The sequence below is a fragment of the Benincasa hispida genome, chromosome 1 (genome assembly GCF_009727055.1).
Source record: "Benincasa hispida cultivar B227 chromosome 1, ASM972705v1, whole genome shotgun sequence".
In the NCBI taxonomy this organism is placed as follows: domain Eukaryota; kingdom Viridiplantae; phylum Streptophyta; class Magnoliopsida; order Cucurbitales; family Cucurbitaceae; genus Benincasa; species Benincasa hispida.
Genome location: NC_052349.1, coordinates 17,617,235 through 17,629,635, shown reverse-complemented (window position 1 = coordinate 17,629,635; position 12,401 = coordinate 17,617,235). Strand labels below are relative to the sequence as shown.

Here is a 12,401-nt window from a genome sequence, read left to right as displayed (position 1 = left end):
GATCATTATTATTACCAATCCCTCCTGCCACACTGGCCGTAATTTTTTTTTTCTTTCCTCTTTTCTTCTTTTTCATCCAAAGGTAGAAATTAAAAATTAATTTCCAATGGATTTGCAACTAAGAAATTAATTGCACCCAGATTTGGTCTTTCAAAATTCAATACTCCCCATATAAATATCTTATTTTCTACTTAATCGACTGTCTTTTTTTTTTTTTTTTCTTCCTCTTTTCAAAATTTAAAATTTAAAAAAAAAAAAAGGTTTTCACATTCACATTCCTTTTTCTTTACCTTGCTACTCTTCCACGACGTCAGTTTCTTCGATTTGGTGATCTGCTTCTCGGGCATGTTGGCCGCGATCTTTTCCTTTAATGGCCACCCAGAATTCTGAAGCGAGAAAGCGAGGAAGAGAAAGGATGTTGATGGAAATTTGGAGATGGGTTTGTCTAAAAAGTTGAGGAAGAGGGCCAATTTTAGGGGTTGGATGATTATGAATCGTTTAAGTTAAATTTGGCCCTGTAATTGGGTTCGTTCGAGTGGATTTTCTTTGGATTTTTTTTTTTTTTTTTTTTTTGCTTGTTTTTCACTTGATTATGGGTGGGTGTTTTCCTTGTTTTGGATCCTCCGATGAAGATGGTAATGGTGTGAAGGAAGCTACTAAGAAGGATTCAGCTAAGGATGGCTCCACCGCTCAGTCTCACCATGTTACCAGAGTGAGCTCAGGTGATTTAATCAATGGCGGACTCTTCATTTTTTGGGCTTAATTCTGTATGGTTTTGTTTTTTTTCCTTGTTAATAGAGCTATGGCTTCCTTCAACTCTGGCAATTTTTGGTGGTTCATCGAGTTTTCGTTGTTGATAGGTTTTTCGGAGAAATTTTGTGTCGTTTTGATCTGAAGAATTGAATGGCGTTTCGTTTTCCTTTTGAATTGGGTTTGTGTTTTTGGGACCCTACTTGTCTTTGTGCGGTTTTGTTAACTTCCTCATCGTGTTCTCTGTGGTAATTTCTGGTTTGTTCTTAACTGAGGATGGCTTTGGGATATGTGTTCAATTCAACTGGTTTAGATTAGTGATGTTTTGTGAAGCTTTTGACTCTGTTGGAGGGAATTGTATGACTAGGTAGTGTCTTTCATGGAAATGCTTAAAGCTCTCTAAAGGGCAAAATGTATGTTCATTTGTCAGTTGGATAAGCTTATTTAACGCAGTCATCACTATTTTTAACAATTCACAATTTCACAACACCATGAATTGTTTTTATTTTAAGAAATGAAAATGTCAAATTCAGTAGACTTATGTGAACCATGTCATAGAGTTATGCTATAATCTGCATCTGGTGATTTTGTCAAATTAGTTTGTAGGATGCAAACAACATTGAAGTATATGGATTCATTTGGAATTTAACTTCCTATATTCTTTTGTTTGTTTCTAGAAATGGGATTTATACTTTGCTAAATATTAGCATGTTTATGAATTTTAGTACATTATTATGGTTGATACGAACCGTACAATGTCTAAGTTGCTAGTTTTCACAGATAAATCGAAGTCACGGAGTGTATCTGATGCTAAGAAGGAACCAACTGTTCAAAAGGATGGAACAACAGCACATATTGCAGCCCAAACATTTACATTTCGGGAGCTTGCTATGGCCACAAAGAACTTTAGATCAGAATGCTTGCTGGGAGAAGGGGGATTTGGAAGGGTTTACAAAGGACGCTTGGAGAGCACAGGACAGGTTAGGTAATACTTTCTCGCAAATTTATAACATGAATATGTAAGTTCTGAATGATTACGCTTATACTATGCAGGTAGTGGCTGTGAAGCAGCTTGACCGTAATGGTCTTCAAGGAAATCGTGAATTTTTGGTGGAGGTTCTAATGCTTAGCCTGTTACATCACCCAAATCTTGTTAACTTGATAGGCTATTGTGCTGATGGGGATCAACGTCTTCTTGTTTATGAGTTTATGCCGTTGGGTTCATTGGAAGATCATTTGCATGGTTCGATATCTACCCTTCCTTTTTTCTTTTCATCTTGTGGAAGGAACTAATCTTTAAGTTCCAATTCTGAAAGCATCTAATCCACATATTCCTGAAGTAGTATATTACCAATGTGCTGTTTTGGAGGTTATGGCACAAATCTTTAAGTTTCAATTCTGAAAGCATCGTCTGATCCACATATTCCTGATGTAGTATATTCCGATGTGGTGTTTTGGAGGTTATTTTTCTGATGTGCTAGCTCGTTTGTAAGTTATATCAATTATTCTTGATGTCTTGATTTCATTTGGCAAGTTAGATAGAGTTGGTAGTTATAAGTAGAGTGAGAGTGGGGAGTCGGCAACAAGCAAATTTTGGGGATAGTCATCTTGAGAGCACCGAATCTCTCAAATGCTTCAATTTATACATCCTTTGTTCTATTTTGAAGATAATTTGTCTTGTGTTGGGTTCCCATCATATTTTTAAGATATAGTTATCAATTGGGATTTCTCTCATTGAAAGGCATCTGATTCAGAATCAGAAGCTACAAAAGTGGTTCACGATAATGCTGTTTGATCATTAATTTAAGAGTTATAGTCTCTGATGTGTCACTCAAAGTCCGACTTTGTTATGTGTGTATATATTTACTGTTTGAAGTGACAAATGATTGACTGCCAGTGCATTGTGGCAATGCAGCTAGGCCACAAGCCAGCAATTCATGATGTTCAAAACACTGACTCGGTTGTTGCCCTTTCTTGGTTTTGTAATCTTAGGATTGTTTCGCATGTGTTAATTTCGGCTAATTTTTTACAAATCTTGCGTTCTCCTGAAATTTTAGTATTCAGCCATCAATTTGTATTCTTTAACACCTTTCTGATTACCTTTTATACCTGTTTTTCAGATCTTCCGCCAGATAAGGAGCCCTTGGACTGGAATACTAGAATGAAGATCGCAGCTGGTGCTGCAAAAGGATTGGAATATTTGCATGACAAAGCAAACCCCCCTGTTATATATCGAGACTTGAAGTCGTCGAATATTCTTCTTGACGAGGGCTATCACCCCAAGCTGTCAGATTTCGGTCTAGCAAAACTGGGTCCAGTTGGTGATAAGACTCATGTCTCGACGAGAGTGATGGGAACATACGGTTACTGTGCTCCAGAGTATGCTATGACTGGCCAACTCACTCTCAAATCGGATGTATATAGTTTTGGAGTTGTCTTTTTAGAACTTATCACAGGGCGCAAGGCAATCGATAATACCAGAGTTCCAGGGGAGCATAATCTTGTCGCATGGGTAAGTATGCTCGACTCTTTTCTTTATCGATTTCATTCTTTGTGCATTTCTGTTTATATTAATTACTCAAGCCTTTTGCTTTCAAATGGTATACAGGCTCGGCCACTTTTTAAAGATCGCCGGAAGTTCCCTAAGATGGCTGATCCACTACTACAAGGTCGATATCCCATGCGGGGACTTTATCAAGCATTGGCAGTTGCAGCAATGTGTTTGCAGGAACAGGCTGCAACAAGACCTCTAATAGGGGATGTTGTTACTGCTTTGACGTATTTAGCTTCCCAAACTTATGATCCTAATGCAGCTGCTTCTCAAAGCAATCGAATGGGTGGATCTACTCCACGAGCCCGAGATGAACGGAGAGGTTTTCCAGATGGACTGGATAGCCCTGATGAACGTGGACGAGGACGTGGTTCCCCATCGAACTACAGAAACTCACCTGATTACCGAAAGAAAGACCTCCATAGGGAATTGAATTGTGGAGGTACAGAGCTGAGCAAAATTGACACTGGAGGCGGATCTGGTCGAAAATGGGGATTGGATGAGCTAGAGCGACAAGAATCTCAGCGAGACAGTCCTGTATATACTGGGAGAGCAAGGGAAACACCAAGGAACCGCGACCTAAACAGAGAACGTGCAGTTGCAGAAGCAAAAGTGTGGGGTGAAAACTGGAGAGAGAGAAAGCGGGCAAATGCACAAGGCAGCTTTGACGGTTCACAAGAATGAAAGAAAAGAAGCTCGAAGTTCCTTGTCACATTTTGCTTGATCTTCTGATAGGAAATGAAGTTGCAAGTGCCTACTAGACTACAGGTAAAAATTGCAGGAAGAAGACGAAGGAAAGATTCAGATTACAAAACTACAGGTACTTCCATTTGCAAGTCCAACCCAGAAAATAAAAATTTTTTCTAGTATCAATTGCATCCAAGTTTTACTGTTCTTGCTGGTGGTTCTTCTATGAGTGTGGAAAACAATGGTGAGGTAAAGGAAGAGGGAGAATGGTAATCGAATCAAGGTGTCGAGCTTAGGTCGGTCGGTCGGTTCCTGGTTGAACCATGTAAATTTTGGAGGTGTCTGAAATTTCATGGTGAGAATGGGAATGAATATTGGAAAAAGTAGTGAGTTTGGTGTGGGGTTTCCATTGTTACTTATGGCTATTAGTTCAGTTCTTTCTTCTTAGTCCTACAAATCCCTTTCATATATGGATTCTCTCTGAGTCACAGTTGGTCATGCTTTCGGCTATACACAAAGGTTTGTTGTTCATTCTCTCCCTCTCTCTTTCCTCCTTCTCTTTCATCTTTCTTCGTGTGTGTTTTGTTAACTCGCGAAATCTCGAGAAATTATTCGAGGAGGTTAGAACAATGTGACTGGTACTTTTATATCGTTGGATGTACATTAAAAATTATAAATTGTATTTTGAACTTGTATCAAATGGTAGGAGACACGTAGTTCAAAGTTCCAAACCTACATCCAACGGTTATTAGGCACAGATACATTGTGGTGGCCACATACAATAATTTTTCTTCTTTTTTGCCTCCGCTGGAGAAATTAGTGAAGGAGGTTGAAACAATGTGGTTGGTATTTTTAAACTGTTAGATGTATGAATTTCTCTCCCCAAAATTATTGGCGGAAGCTGACAGAATGTGGTTGGTATTTCTAAACGGTTGATTGTATATGGAGAGGATTTTGATTTCAAACAGCCATCCCATGTTTATTAGGGGCAACTATGCTGGTAGCCAAATACAATGATTTTTCTTCCATTTAGTTAAGTAAATTCTTGGAGTAAAGTACTCTAGTTTCTCTCTTTGTTGGTTTGAATTAACTTTCTAAGTATTTTAAAAGTAGTTTTAAGCACTTTTCAAATTCAAATAGATGTTTAATTGAATACGAGAGAAAAAGAGAAAAATAGTAATGATTATTTTAATTTTAGAACCTACTTTGGTCTACTAGCCATTTGTAATATATGTGTACACTTTTTAAATAGTAATTAAATTATAATAAAATAAACATTGTTGGGAAAGAAAAAAAAAAAAAAAAACTCACATTTCTAATTTTTCTTTTTGAAATTTGGTTAAGATTTTTAAATTGTTTATTATGGGTAAAATACACGTGTGAATGACTATTTGGTGAATGGGCTCTTGTTTAATATTTTTAGGGAGAATTTTTAAAAATAGAAAAATAAGAGAAATTATTTATACAAAATAACAAAAATTAATTAATCTTTTTTTATAGAGGTTGATCTTATGATAGAAGTTTGACATTTTTTCTATTTGTGAAAATTTTTCTATTTTTAAATTATTGATGTGATTAAAAGAATTTTATTGATAAATGATATAAAATTCCCTTTTTTTTTCCCCAAAAATTATATCTATGGGATATTCTGAGAATATCAGAGTAATTTTAAATTATTTCCCCCTTAAAATAGAATGGAGAAACTTCTTTTTAAGAGGATCTTTTGGAGATGCCTGGAATAAAATAAAAACTGTGGGATAAAATGCACATTTCATATGATCTATGTATGTTCACATGTATGAGTTAAATGACAAGCTTAGATCCTTCCATTTTTAAAAATATAATTTTATGTTTAATGGATCTTTGAAAATTTTGAAAATTTTAAAAATTAATTGATCTATTAAATATAAAATTATATTTTATGTCGAATAAGAATGTAAACTTTCAATTTTGTATCTAATATACTGAGTATTAAAAAATATCAAAGCCAATTAATTAAATTTGCAAAATTAAAAGTTTGGGATTAAATAGACTAGATACATAACTCAAAGTTTATAGATTAGAATTAAACTTTATATAGGAAAAATACTTGGATGTATTTGCATGTTCTTTGTGCAGCAGCCCGACATTTTTGTGCTATAGACCAACCAAGTGACCAATAATAAGTTGTCGTGTGGCAAATAAAAATTTTCATTTTTTTCATTTTTTTTTTTTTTTTTAAAAGATGGATGGAGATGGGTTGCACAAGTATTCTTTCTCTATGTTTATACATTTAGTTGAATAATATGCGAGAGTTGAAAATTCAAATATTTGACAAATGACAACATATGTAATACCTCATTTACGGGCGGAGTTAGTATGGGTCTGGGGATTGAGTCCTTCTCAACTTTATGTTCTTTATATATATATATAACTGGTATAGTATCAAAACTATTAACTAGGCTAGCGGTAAATCTATTTTTTAGTCCTCTCTAAACCTAAATTCAATCCCCACTCATTACTTTTATTTTTACTAAATTATATAAAGCTTTCCATCAACAAAATTTCTAGATCTACCACGGATCCTATTCAACTATATTCAGATTGACATATTAAATCATGTATACCTACACAATGCCATTCACCTTTTTTTCTCTAAGAAAGGTTATGATAAGTGTAGATTGTAGCACACCAATTTCACATTTTCAATAGAATTATTAATTATTTCAATATTTTATATCAAACATTGTTTTACTGCTTAACCTGAGCATAATCCAACTCACTGATGCATATATCTTAGCTAAAATCATATTGAACTAAAAAAAATTTAATGGTTTACTTAATTATATAATTAGTCTCTGATCTTGTAAAAGTAATAATAAATATTTTAGGTCATAATTGAAGGTTGAAATTAAAATTTAAAGTTTTCTCCTGCTTAAATCTTTAAATTAAAAAAATATAAATATTTTTTTAAGAAAAAACATGATCGAAGATTCTTGAAATTGCTGCAACAAAAAAAAACCACAGAATTTTAAGAGGAGGCAGAGTGTATTCAATCCATCGTAGAATCAGCTAGCTCAAACTCGATGCAAAAGCGTAAATAAACTCATAAGCCAGGGCATTTTCGGTAATCTAAAATATCATTTTTAACTTTACGTAAATCACCGGCTTCTTAAGTCGTTTTCCGTCATTCTCCTGCTTCGTTAAACTTTGTCCGTTTGTTGCAGAAAATTTCCCTTTCCTTCTCCGGCAAGGACTGATTGCACTTGCTTAGGTCCTTCGACACGCACCATTCCTCTTTCCTTGATTCAAGTCGGTGCCGTCGTTGGTAGTTGAACGTTGCGATCATCGACACAACCGCCGAATCGCCGGGCTGCTTTTCTCCTTTTCCAAGTTCGTTCGCTTTCATAGTTCTTTTTTCCCTTTTTATAATTCTTCTTTATTTAGATTAGTTTTCCTGTTTGTGGAATGTGATTCTGATTTTGTGAGTTGAATTCGATTGCTGCAAATTGACGTTCGAATTTCGATTGCTCCTTCCTCGGCGTTAGAGGCACTGATGATTCTCCTTTTAATCGCCTTGCACTTTCTTTGCGTGTTTTGATTTTTTTTTTTTTTTTTTTTTAAATCATGACTCGTTTAGTTTTCTGGACTATGGAGAGGCATAGATGGTTGACAGTGGCGATTTTTGCTTGCCTGATCGTTTTTTCCGTCGGAAGGGGTAATACGTTTAACTTGTTTGGTTTTTGTTTGTTGTTTTGATTTTAAGTATCGAAACACAGTGTGCATGTTGTTCGTTTATTTTTGTTCGGTGAAAACATCGAGTTCGTCTAATATTGTCCTTGAATTCCTCAAATTCAGAGTTCAGATTTAACCACAAGCGCAGCGGTGATGCTATTTCCTTTAACCACACTCTTGCCGAAATCTTGGTGGAGTATGCTTCTGCGGTATGCTTTTGTCTTTTAATTCCTGGAGATACTCGTGTTCTTCATGTTATGTGCTGCTTATAGTTGCGTCACTCGCTTGAATTGAGCAATTTGTGATTTCAGGCATACATATCTGATTTAACGGAACTGTTTACTTGGACATGCACAAGATGCGATGGCCTGACTCAGGTACTTAGGTAATCTGATGATGATATTAATTGGATGTGGACACATACTAAATATTTAACTCTTTGATAGTTAAATTTTATATGTGTCGACTGTTGAGGCAGTTGACTTTATTTGTATTCTTTTAGCCAAAATAATCAGCAGCTATGCTTATTTTTCAATGGAAACAGGGGTTTGAAGTTATAGAACTGGTTGTTGATGTCCAGCACTGCCTACAGGTATATTTCATTGGATGGTTTTTAGGCCTATACTAATCGAGTTTGATTGCCATTTATTGTTGTGATATTATTTTTGTTCTTTACTGCAGGCATATGTCGGAGTAGCAGAGAGTCTTAATGCTGTCATTATTGCTTTTAGAGGAACTCAAGAAAACAGGTGAGTGAATACAGGTTTTCAGGGTGAAAATTTTCATTTACATGAGTTTATTTTTCTTCAATAGTGGACTAATAGCTTCCTTTTTCTTGTGATATCAAACTTTCGCATTTTGCAATTGAGAAAATGGAAAACAATTTTCCAGTCTAAAGTATCAGTATACATGAGTGATGCACCAATTTATTTTTGTGGTTTATGATAATACTTTTGTCCTTTGACAATTTGACTTTGCAAACTATTGATCAACCATGACAAAATTTCTGAAAATCATGCCACTGAAGTTATGCTTTTCTGTAACCATGCCCATGCTTTCTATTTTATGAAACCAGTTAATCAAATCATTTGTTGACTAGGACTAGATAAATAAAACATCTGATGTTGGGGGTTGTTGATGGCTATATTGACTCTACTCTATACATTTAACTTTATTTACAGCATACAGAACTGGATTGAAGACCTATACTGGAAGCAGCTTGACCTGATGTACCCTGGCATGCCGGATGCAATGGTGTGTATTCTGAAAAGTTTCTGCTAACTGTTATTTAGTATGTAGTAGAGGTAAAGTTACTCGACTTACTCCTGATCATGAATGCAATCCTATCTAAATTGAATACTCTAGGAGCTTAAATAGGTTCTTAGTTCTTTTCATAAGACGTCGAAAGGTCGAAAAGATTGTAGGTCTTCCGACTCTAATTCTTCCTCTGCTTGCTTAAATCCTTATCTATGATAATATAAAAGAAGGATTGCACTGGGTAAAGTTGCTTCTAGTGCATGTTTAAATCCTCAAGATTTGATTGTTGGATGTTATGTCTTTATATCATATTGATTATTGAAGGATTAACCAAGCACGAGGAGTGTGGAGAGATGGACTTAGGTTAGAGTTTTAAACGACAACAAATTGAAGAGTATAGAGTTGCAGCCATGGAGTCTGTTTGAAGTCCTACAAAAAGATATAGGAACCTAACTGAGCTTCTAAAATATTTAATAGTCCATGATCAGAATTCAGGAGTAACAAACTGCACTAAGGAGGAGTTGGAAAATTTAACACGTAATTTTCTCTTTTTATTAACTTTTAGTTTTTTTTAATTAGCCTTCTATTTATATAGTTATGTTTCTTAGTTCTTATTTGACTTTCATTAATTAATATATTTTCTAGATAAAATTTGGTTCTTTTAATTACGGTACGCCAAATAGGATTTGGACCGCAGTCCTTGATGAGACTCTTTATCTCATTATTTTTACCAGAACTCAGTGTTGTGCAGTTAGAGAGAAAAGCAATAACTTCCATTCTTGTCTTACCTCAGGTGCACCACGGGTTTTATTATGCTTATCACAATACAACGATACGCCCTGCGATATTAAGTGCTGTTGATAGAGCCAGGAAGTTCTATGGTAACCTTGACATCATGGTGACTGGACATTCAATGGGAGGGGCAATGGCAGCATTTTGTGGCCTTGATCTTGCAGTAAGTGATGTTGGATTCTTCCTTCCTTGATAACTGTGATAATTGTTGTCGTGCTTTTTCTGAAAGATATATTGGCCAAAGGTGCTAGACATTTAACAATCTTACTATTTGCATGAATGGTCAATATACTGAAATTAAAGTTAAAAATATATTTCGACTGCCTGTGTTGCACTTGAACATTTTTTATAAGGGTGCTTGAACATTCTTGTTATCAATACTTTAGTATCTTAAGGAGATATGAATTTTTTTGTGTTAGGTAATTATTTAGATCCTCTTGTTTAGTGGATGGATGCATACACTGAGGATTTTCTAATTCATTACAGGTTAACTACAATTCCCAGAATGTCCAGGTTATGACATTTGGACAACCTCGTATTGGCAATGCCGTATTTGCATCTTACTATAGCAATATAGTGCCAAATACATTTCGAGTTACAAATGGAAATGATGTTGTTCCCCATTTGCCTCCATTTTATTCTTATTTTCCTAAAAAGACATATCGCCATTTTCCTAGAGAGGTATGCCTCTTTGATATCAAACAATATTTCTCAATTTTAACTGTTAAATGAGGGTTGTAAAAGTAAATATATCTTTTGAGAAATTGTTTGTCCATACCCTTAGAAATCCGACTCTGGTAAAAATATTTGGTTGATTGCAATTGTCAAGCAGAGAGAGGGAGGAAAAAATAAAATAAAGTAACCTCATATGCTTTTTTAGGGCATGCTATTGGTACTTGTACAATGTCCAATACCACTAACCCTAAAAGTTGTACACATTTCATTTCAGACCCAATTGGCAGAAGCATTACATTTTTTCTGCTAAGTTAGAGCCATTTCGTTAAGTTAAGAGTTCCAATTATCTGCAGGTTTGGCTGTATAACGTTGGATTTGGAAGTTTCGTTTTTCAAGCTGAAAAGATTTGTGATGGTTCTGGTGAAGACCCATCCTGTAGCAGGTAATTCTTCTCTACTTCATCTAATGTTGATGAGAGGCATGCCTTATTTGTGGATTTATTCTGAAACTTGGTGCCTAATTTTTGAGCTATGAATTTCGAATCGTGAAAAATCTAGATCGAGTAATCTAAAAGTGCATAAACAATAAACATATTGCCAATGCCCGAGGAGGAGAATTAGGAGATAATTAGTATATTTCAGTTTAATATTTGTTTAGTTGTTAATTTAGATTAATTAGTGTTTAATTAATATTTTAGAATCAATTAGTTGATTGTTTTATTTCATTGTAAGACTATAAATAGTCACTTTAGAGTTGTAATAGGAAGCTTTTAGCAATATCATTTGAAATAGAATAATGTTCTTGACGAGTTTTCTCTCAACTAAGAGATGAACTTTCCTTGTTTGGTCATGGACTTGGCCTAATACTTTTAACCTGTTGCATCAATGCAGGTCTGTATCTGGGAAAAGTATTTCAGATCATTTGGTGTACTATGGTGTTGAGTTAAGTAGTCCGGCATGGAGATCATGTAGATTTGTAATGGATCCTCCTCTGGCGGCATATGGAGCGACAGATCTGAACGGAAACCGAGTTTTCTCTAAAGTTCCTGGAATTTCTCTTATCAGACTGAACGAACAGTCGGTACTCAATGGCGAATCCTGGTAGCATTCATTCTATAATGCCATGCTTTTTCTTTCATAATAACCTTAAAAGAAGACAATGGAGGGGCCGGGTACCATGTGAATTCTATCAAATCTTGTTCAAGATTGCCAGTAAATGACTCTATCGATGTGGGGTTTTGGCCGGTAATTCAATATCCATCCTTGTAAATAACTTGCTTCCTTTATTTTGTACATATGAAAAAATGTATATTATTGAAGAATGTCCGAAGCATGTGTCTATACGCTGAAAATTGTTAGTTTTAATATAATGTAGATAGAGGTTACAATAAGATGCAATTTTGAATAGCATGAAAGAAACATTCATGTGTTTATATATTATTGTTATTGGTTGTTTTTGCTTTGAATTCTAATGCAGGGAACAGCCGAAGAGGATCAAAGCTCGTTTTATTATATGTTAATATGTTTTGGATTATGCACCAACCATAATAACGTCTGAATTTGAAATAACCTATAGAAACGAAATTTGAAGTTAGAATTAAAACTTCCAACCTCAAGGTGCAAGATTACATTCATTGATTTGCTTTGATAGTGTCTTAAAAACTTAAAAGGTATTTCAGTCGGTCTATTTGTTCAGGTGGCTTTTCAATTTTAGGTCATTGATTTGGTTTTTTGTAGGAGCCGGAGTGAATGGTAAAGTTTTCTTTAGCTCATCCCGTAAGGTAATAAATCAATGGTAATATGAAAGGGACCTCATTTGATTTCCTTTGGTAGTATTTACTTGTGTTGTGTCGTTATCCTTACCATTATCATTGTTGTTACTGTTCTAGAGGAAAAATTATGGATTTTTGACATTTTTACTGTAACCGTTACTATCTGATCTTCAGAGGTAACGATAATGGTGTGACAAAATTCAT

General features: G+C 34.9%; 2 protein-coding genes across 3 annotated transcripts; both read left to right on the top strand.

Annotated features, from left to right (window-relative positions):
* Positions 1–221: 221 nt before the first annotated feature.
* LOC120085041 (serine/threonine-protein kinase PBL27) lies at positions 222–4,953 on the top strand. The gene is made up of 5 exons (XM_039040875.1): positions 222–722; positions 1,531–1,730; positions 1,804–1,993; positions 2,871–3,262; positions 3,359–4,953. The coding sequence occupies exons 1-5, from the start codon at positions 593–595 to the stop codon at positions 3,983–3,985; spliced, it is 1,539 nt and encodes a 512-aa protein (XP_038896803.1). The 5' UTR covers positions 222–592; the 3' UTR covers positions 3,986–4,953.
* A 2,206-nt stretch (positions 4,954–7,159) lies between these two features.
* LOC120067704 (lipase) lies at positions 7,160–11,823 on the top strand. Of its 2 annotated transcripts, none has more exons than XM_039019260.1 (11): positions 7,160–7,360; positions 7,608–7,685; positions 7,826–7,911; positions 8,014–8,079; positions 8,247–8,294; positions 8,384–8,451; positions 8,884–8,956; positions 9,753–9,914; positions 10,265–10,432; positions 10,780–10,868; positions 11,317–11,823. In XM_039019260.1, exons 2-11 carry the CDS (start codon positions 7,619–7,621, stop codon positions 11,528–11,530), a joined length of 1,041 nt encoding a protein of 346 aa, XP_038875188.1. In that variant the 5' UTR covers positions 7,160–7,360; positions 7,608–7,618; the 3' UTR covers positions 11,531–11,823. The 2 variants fall into 2 exon arrangements, with proteins under 2 accessions (XP_038875188.1, XP_038875178.1); XM_039019250.1 differs by having other exon boundaries at positions 7,162–7,360; positions 10,238–10,432.
* Positions 11,824–12,401: the final 578 nt, after the last annotated feature.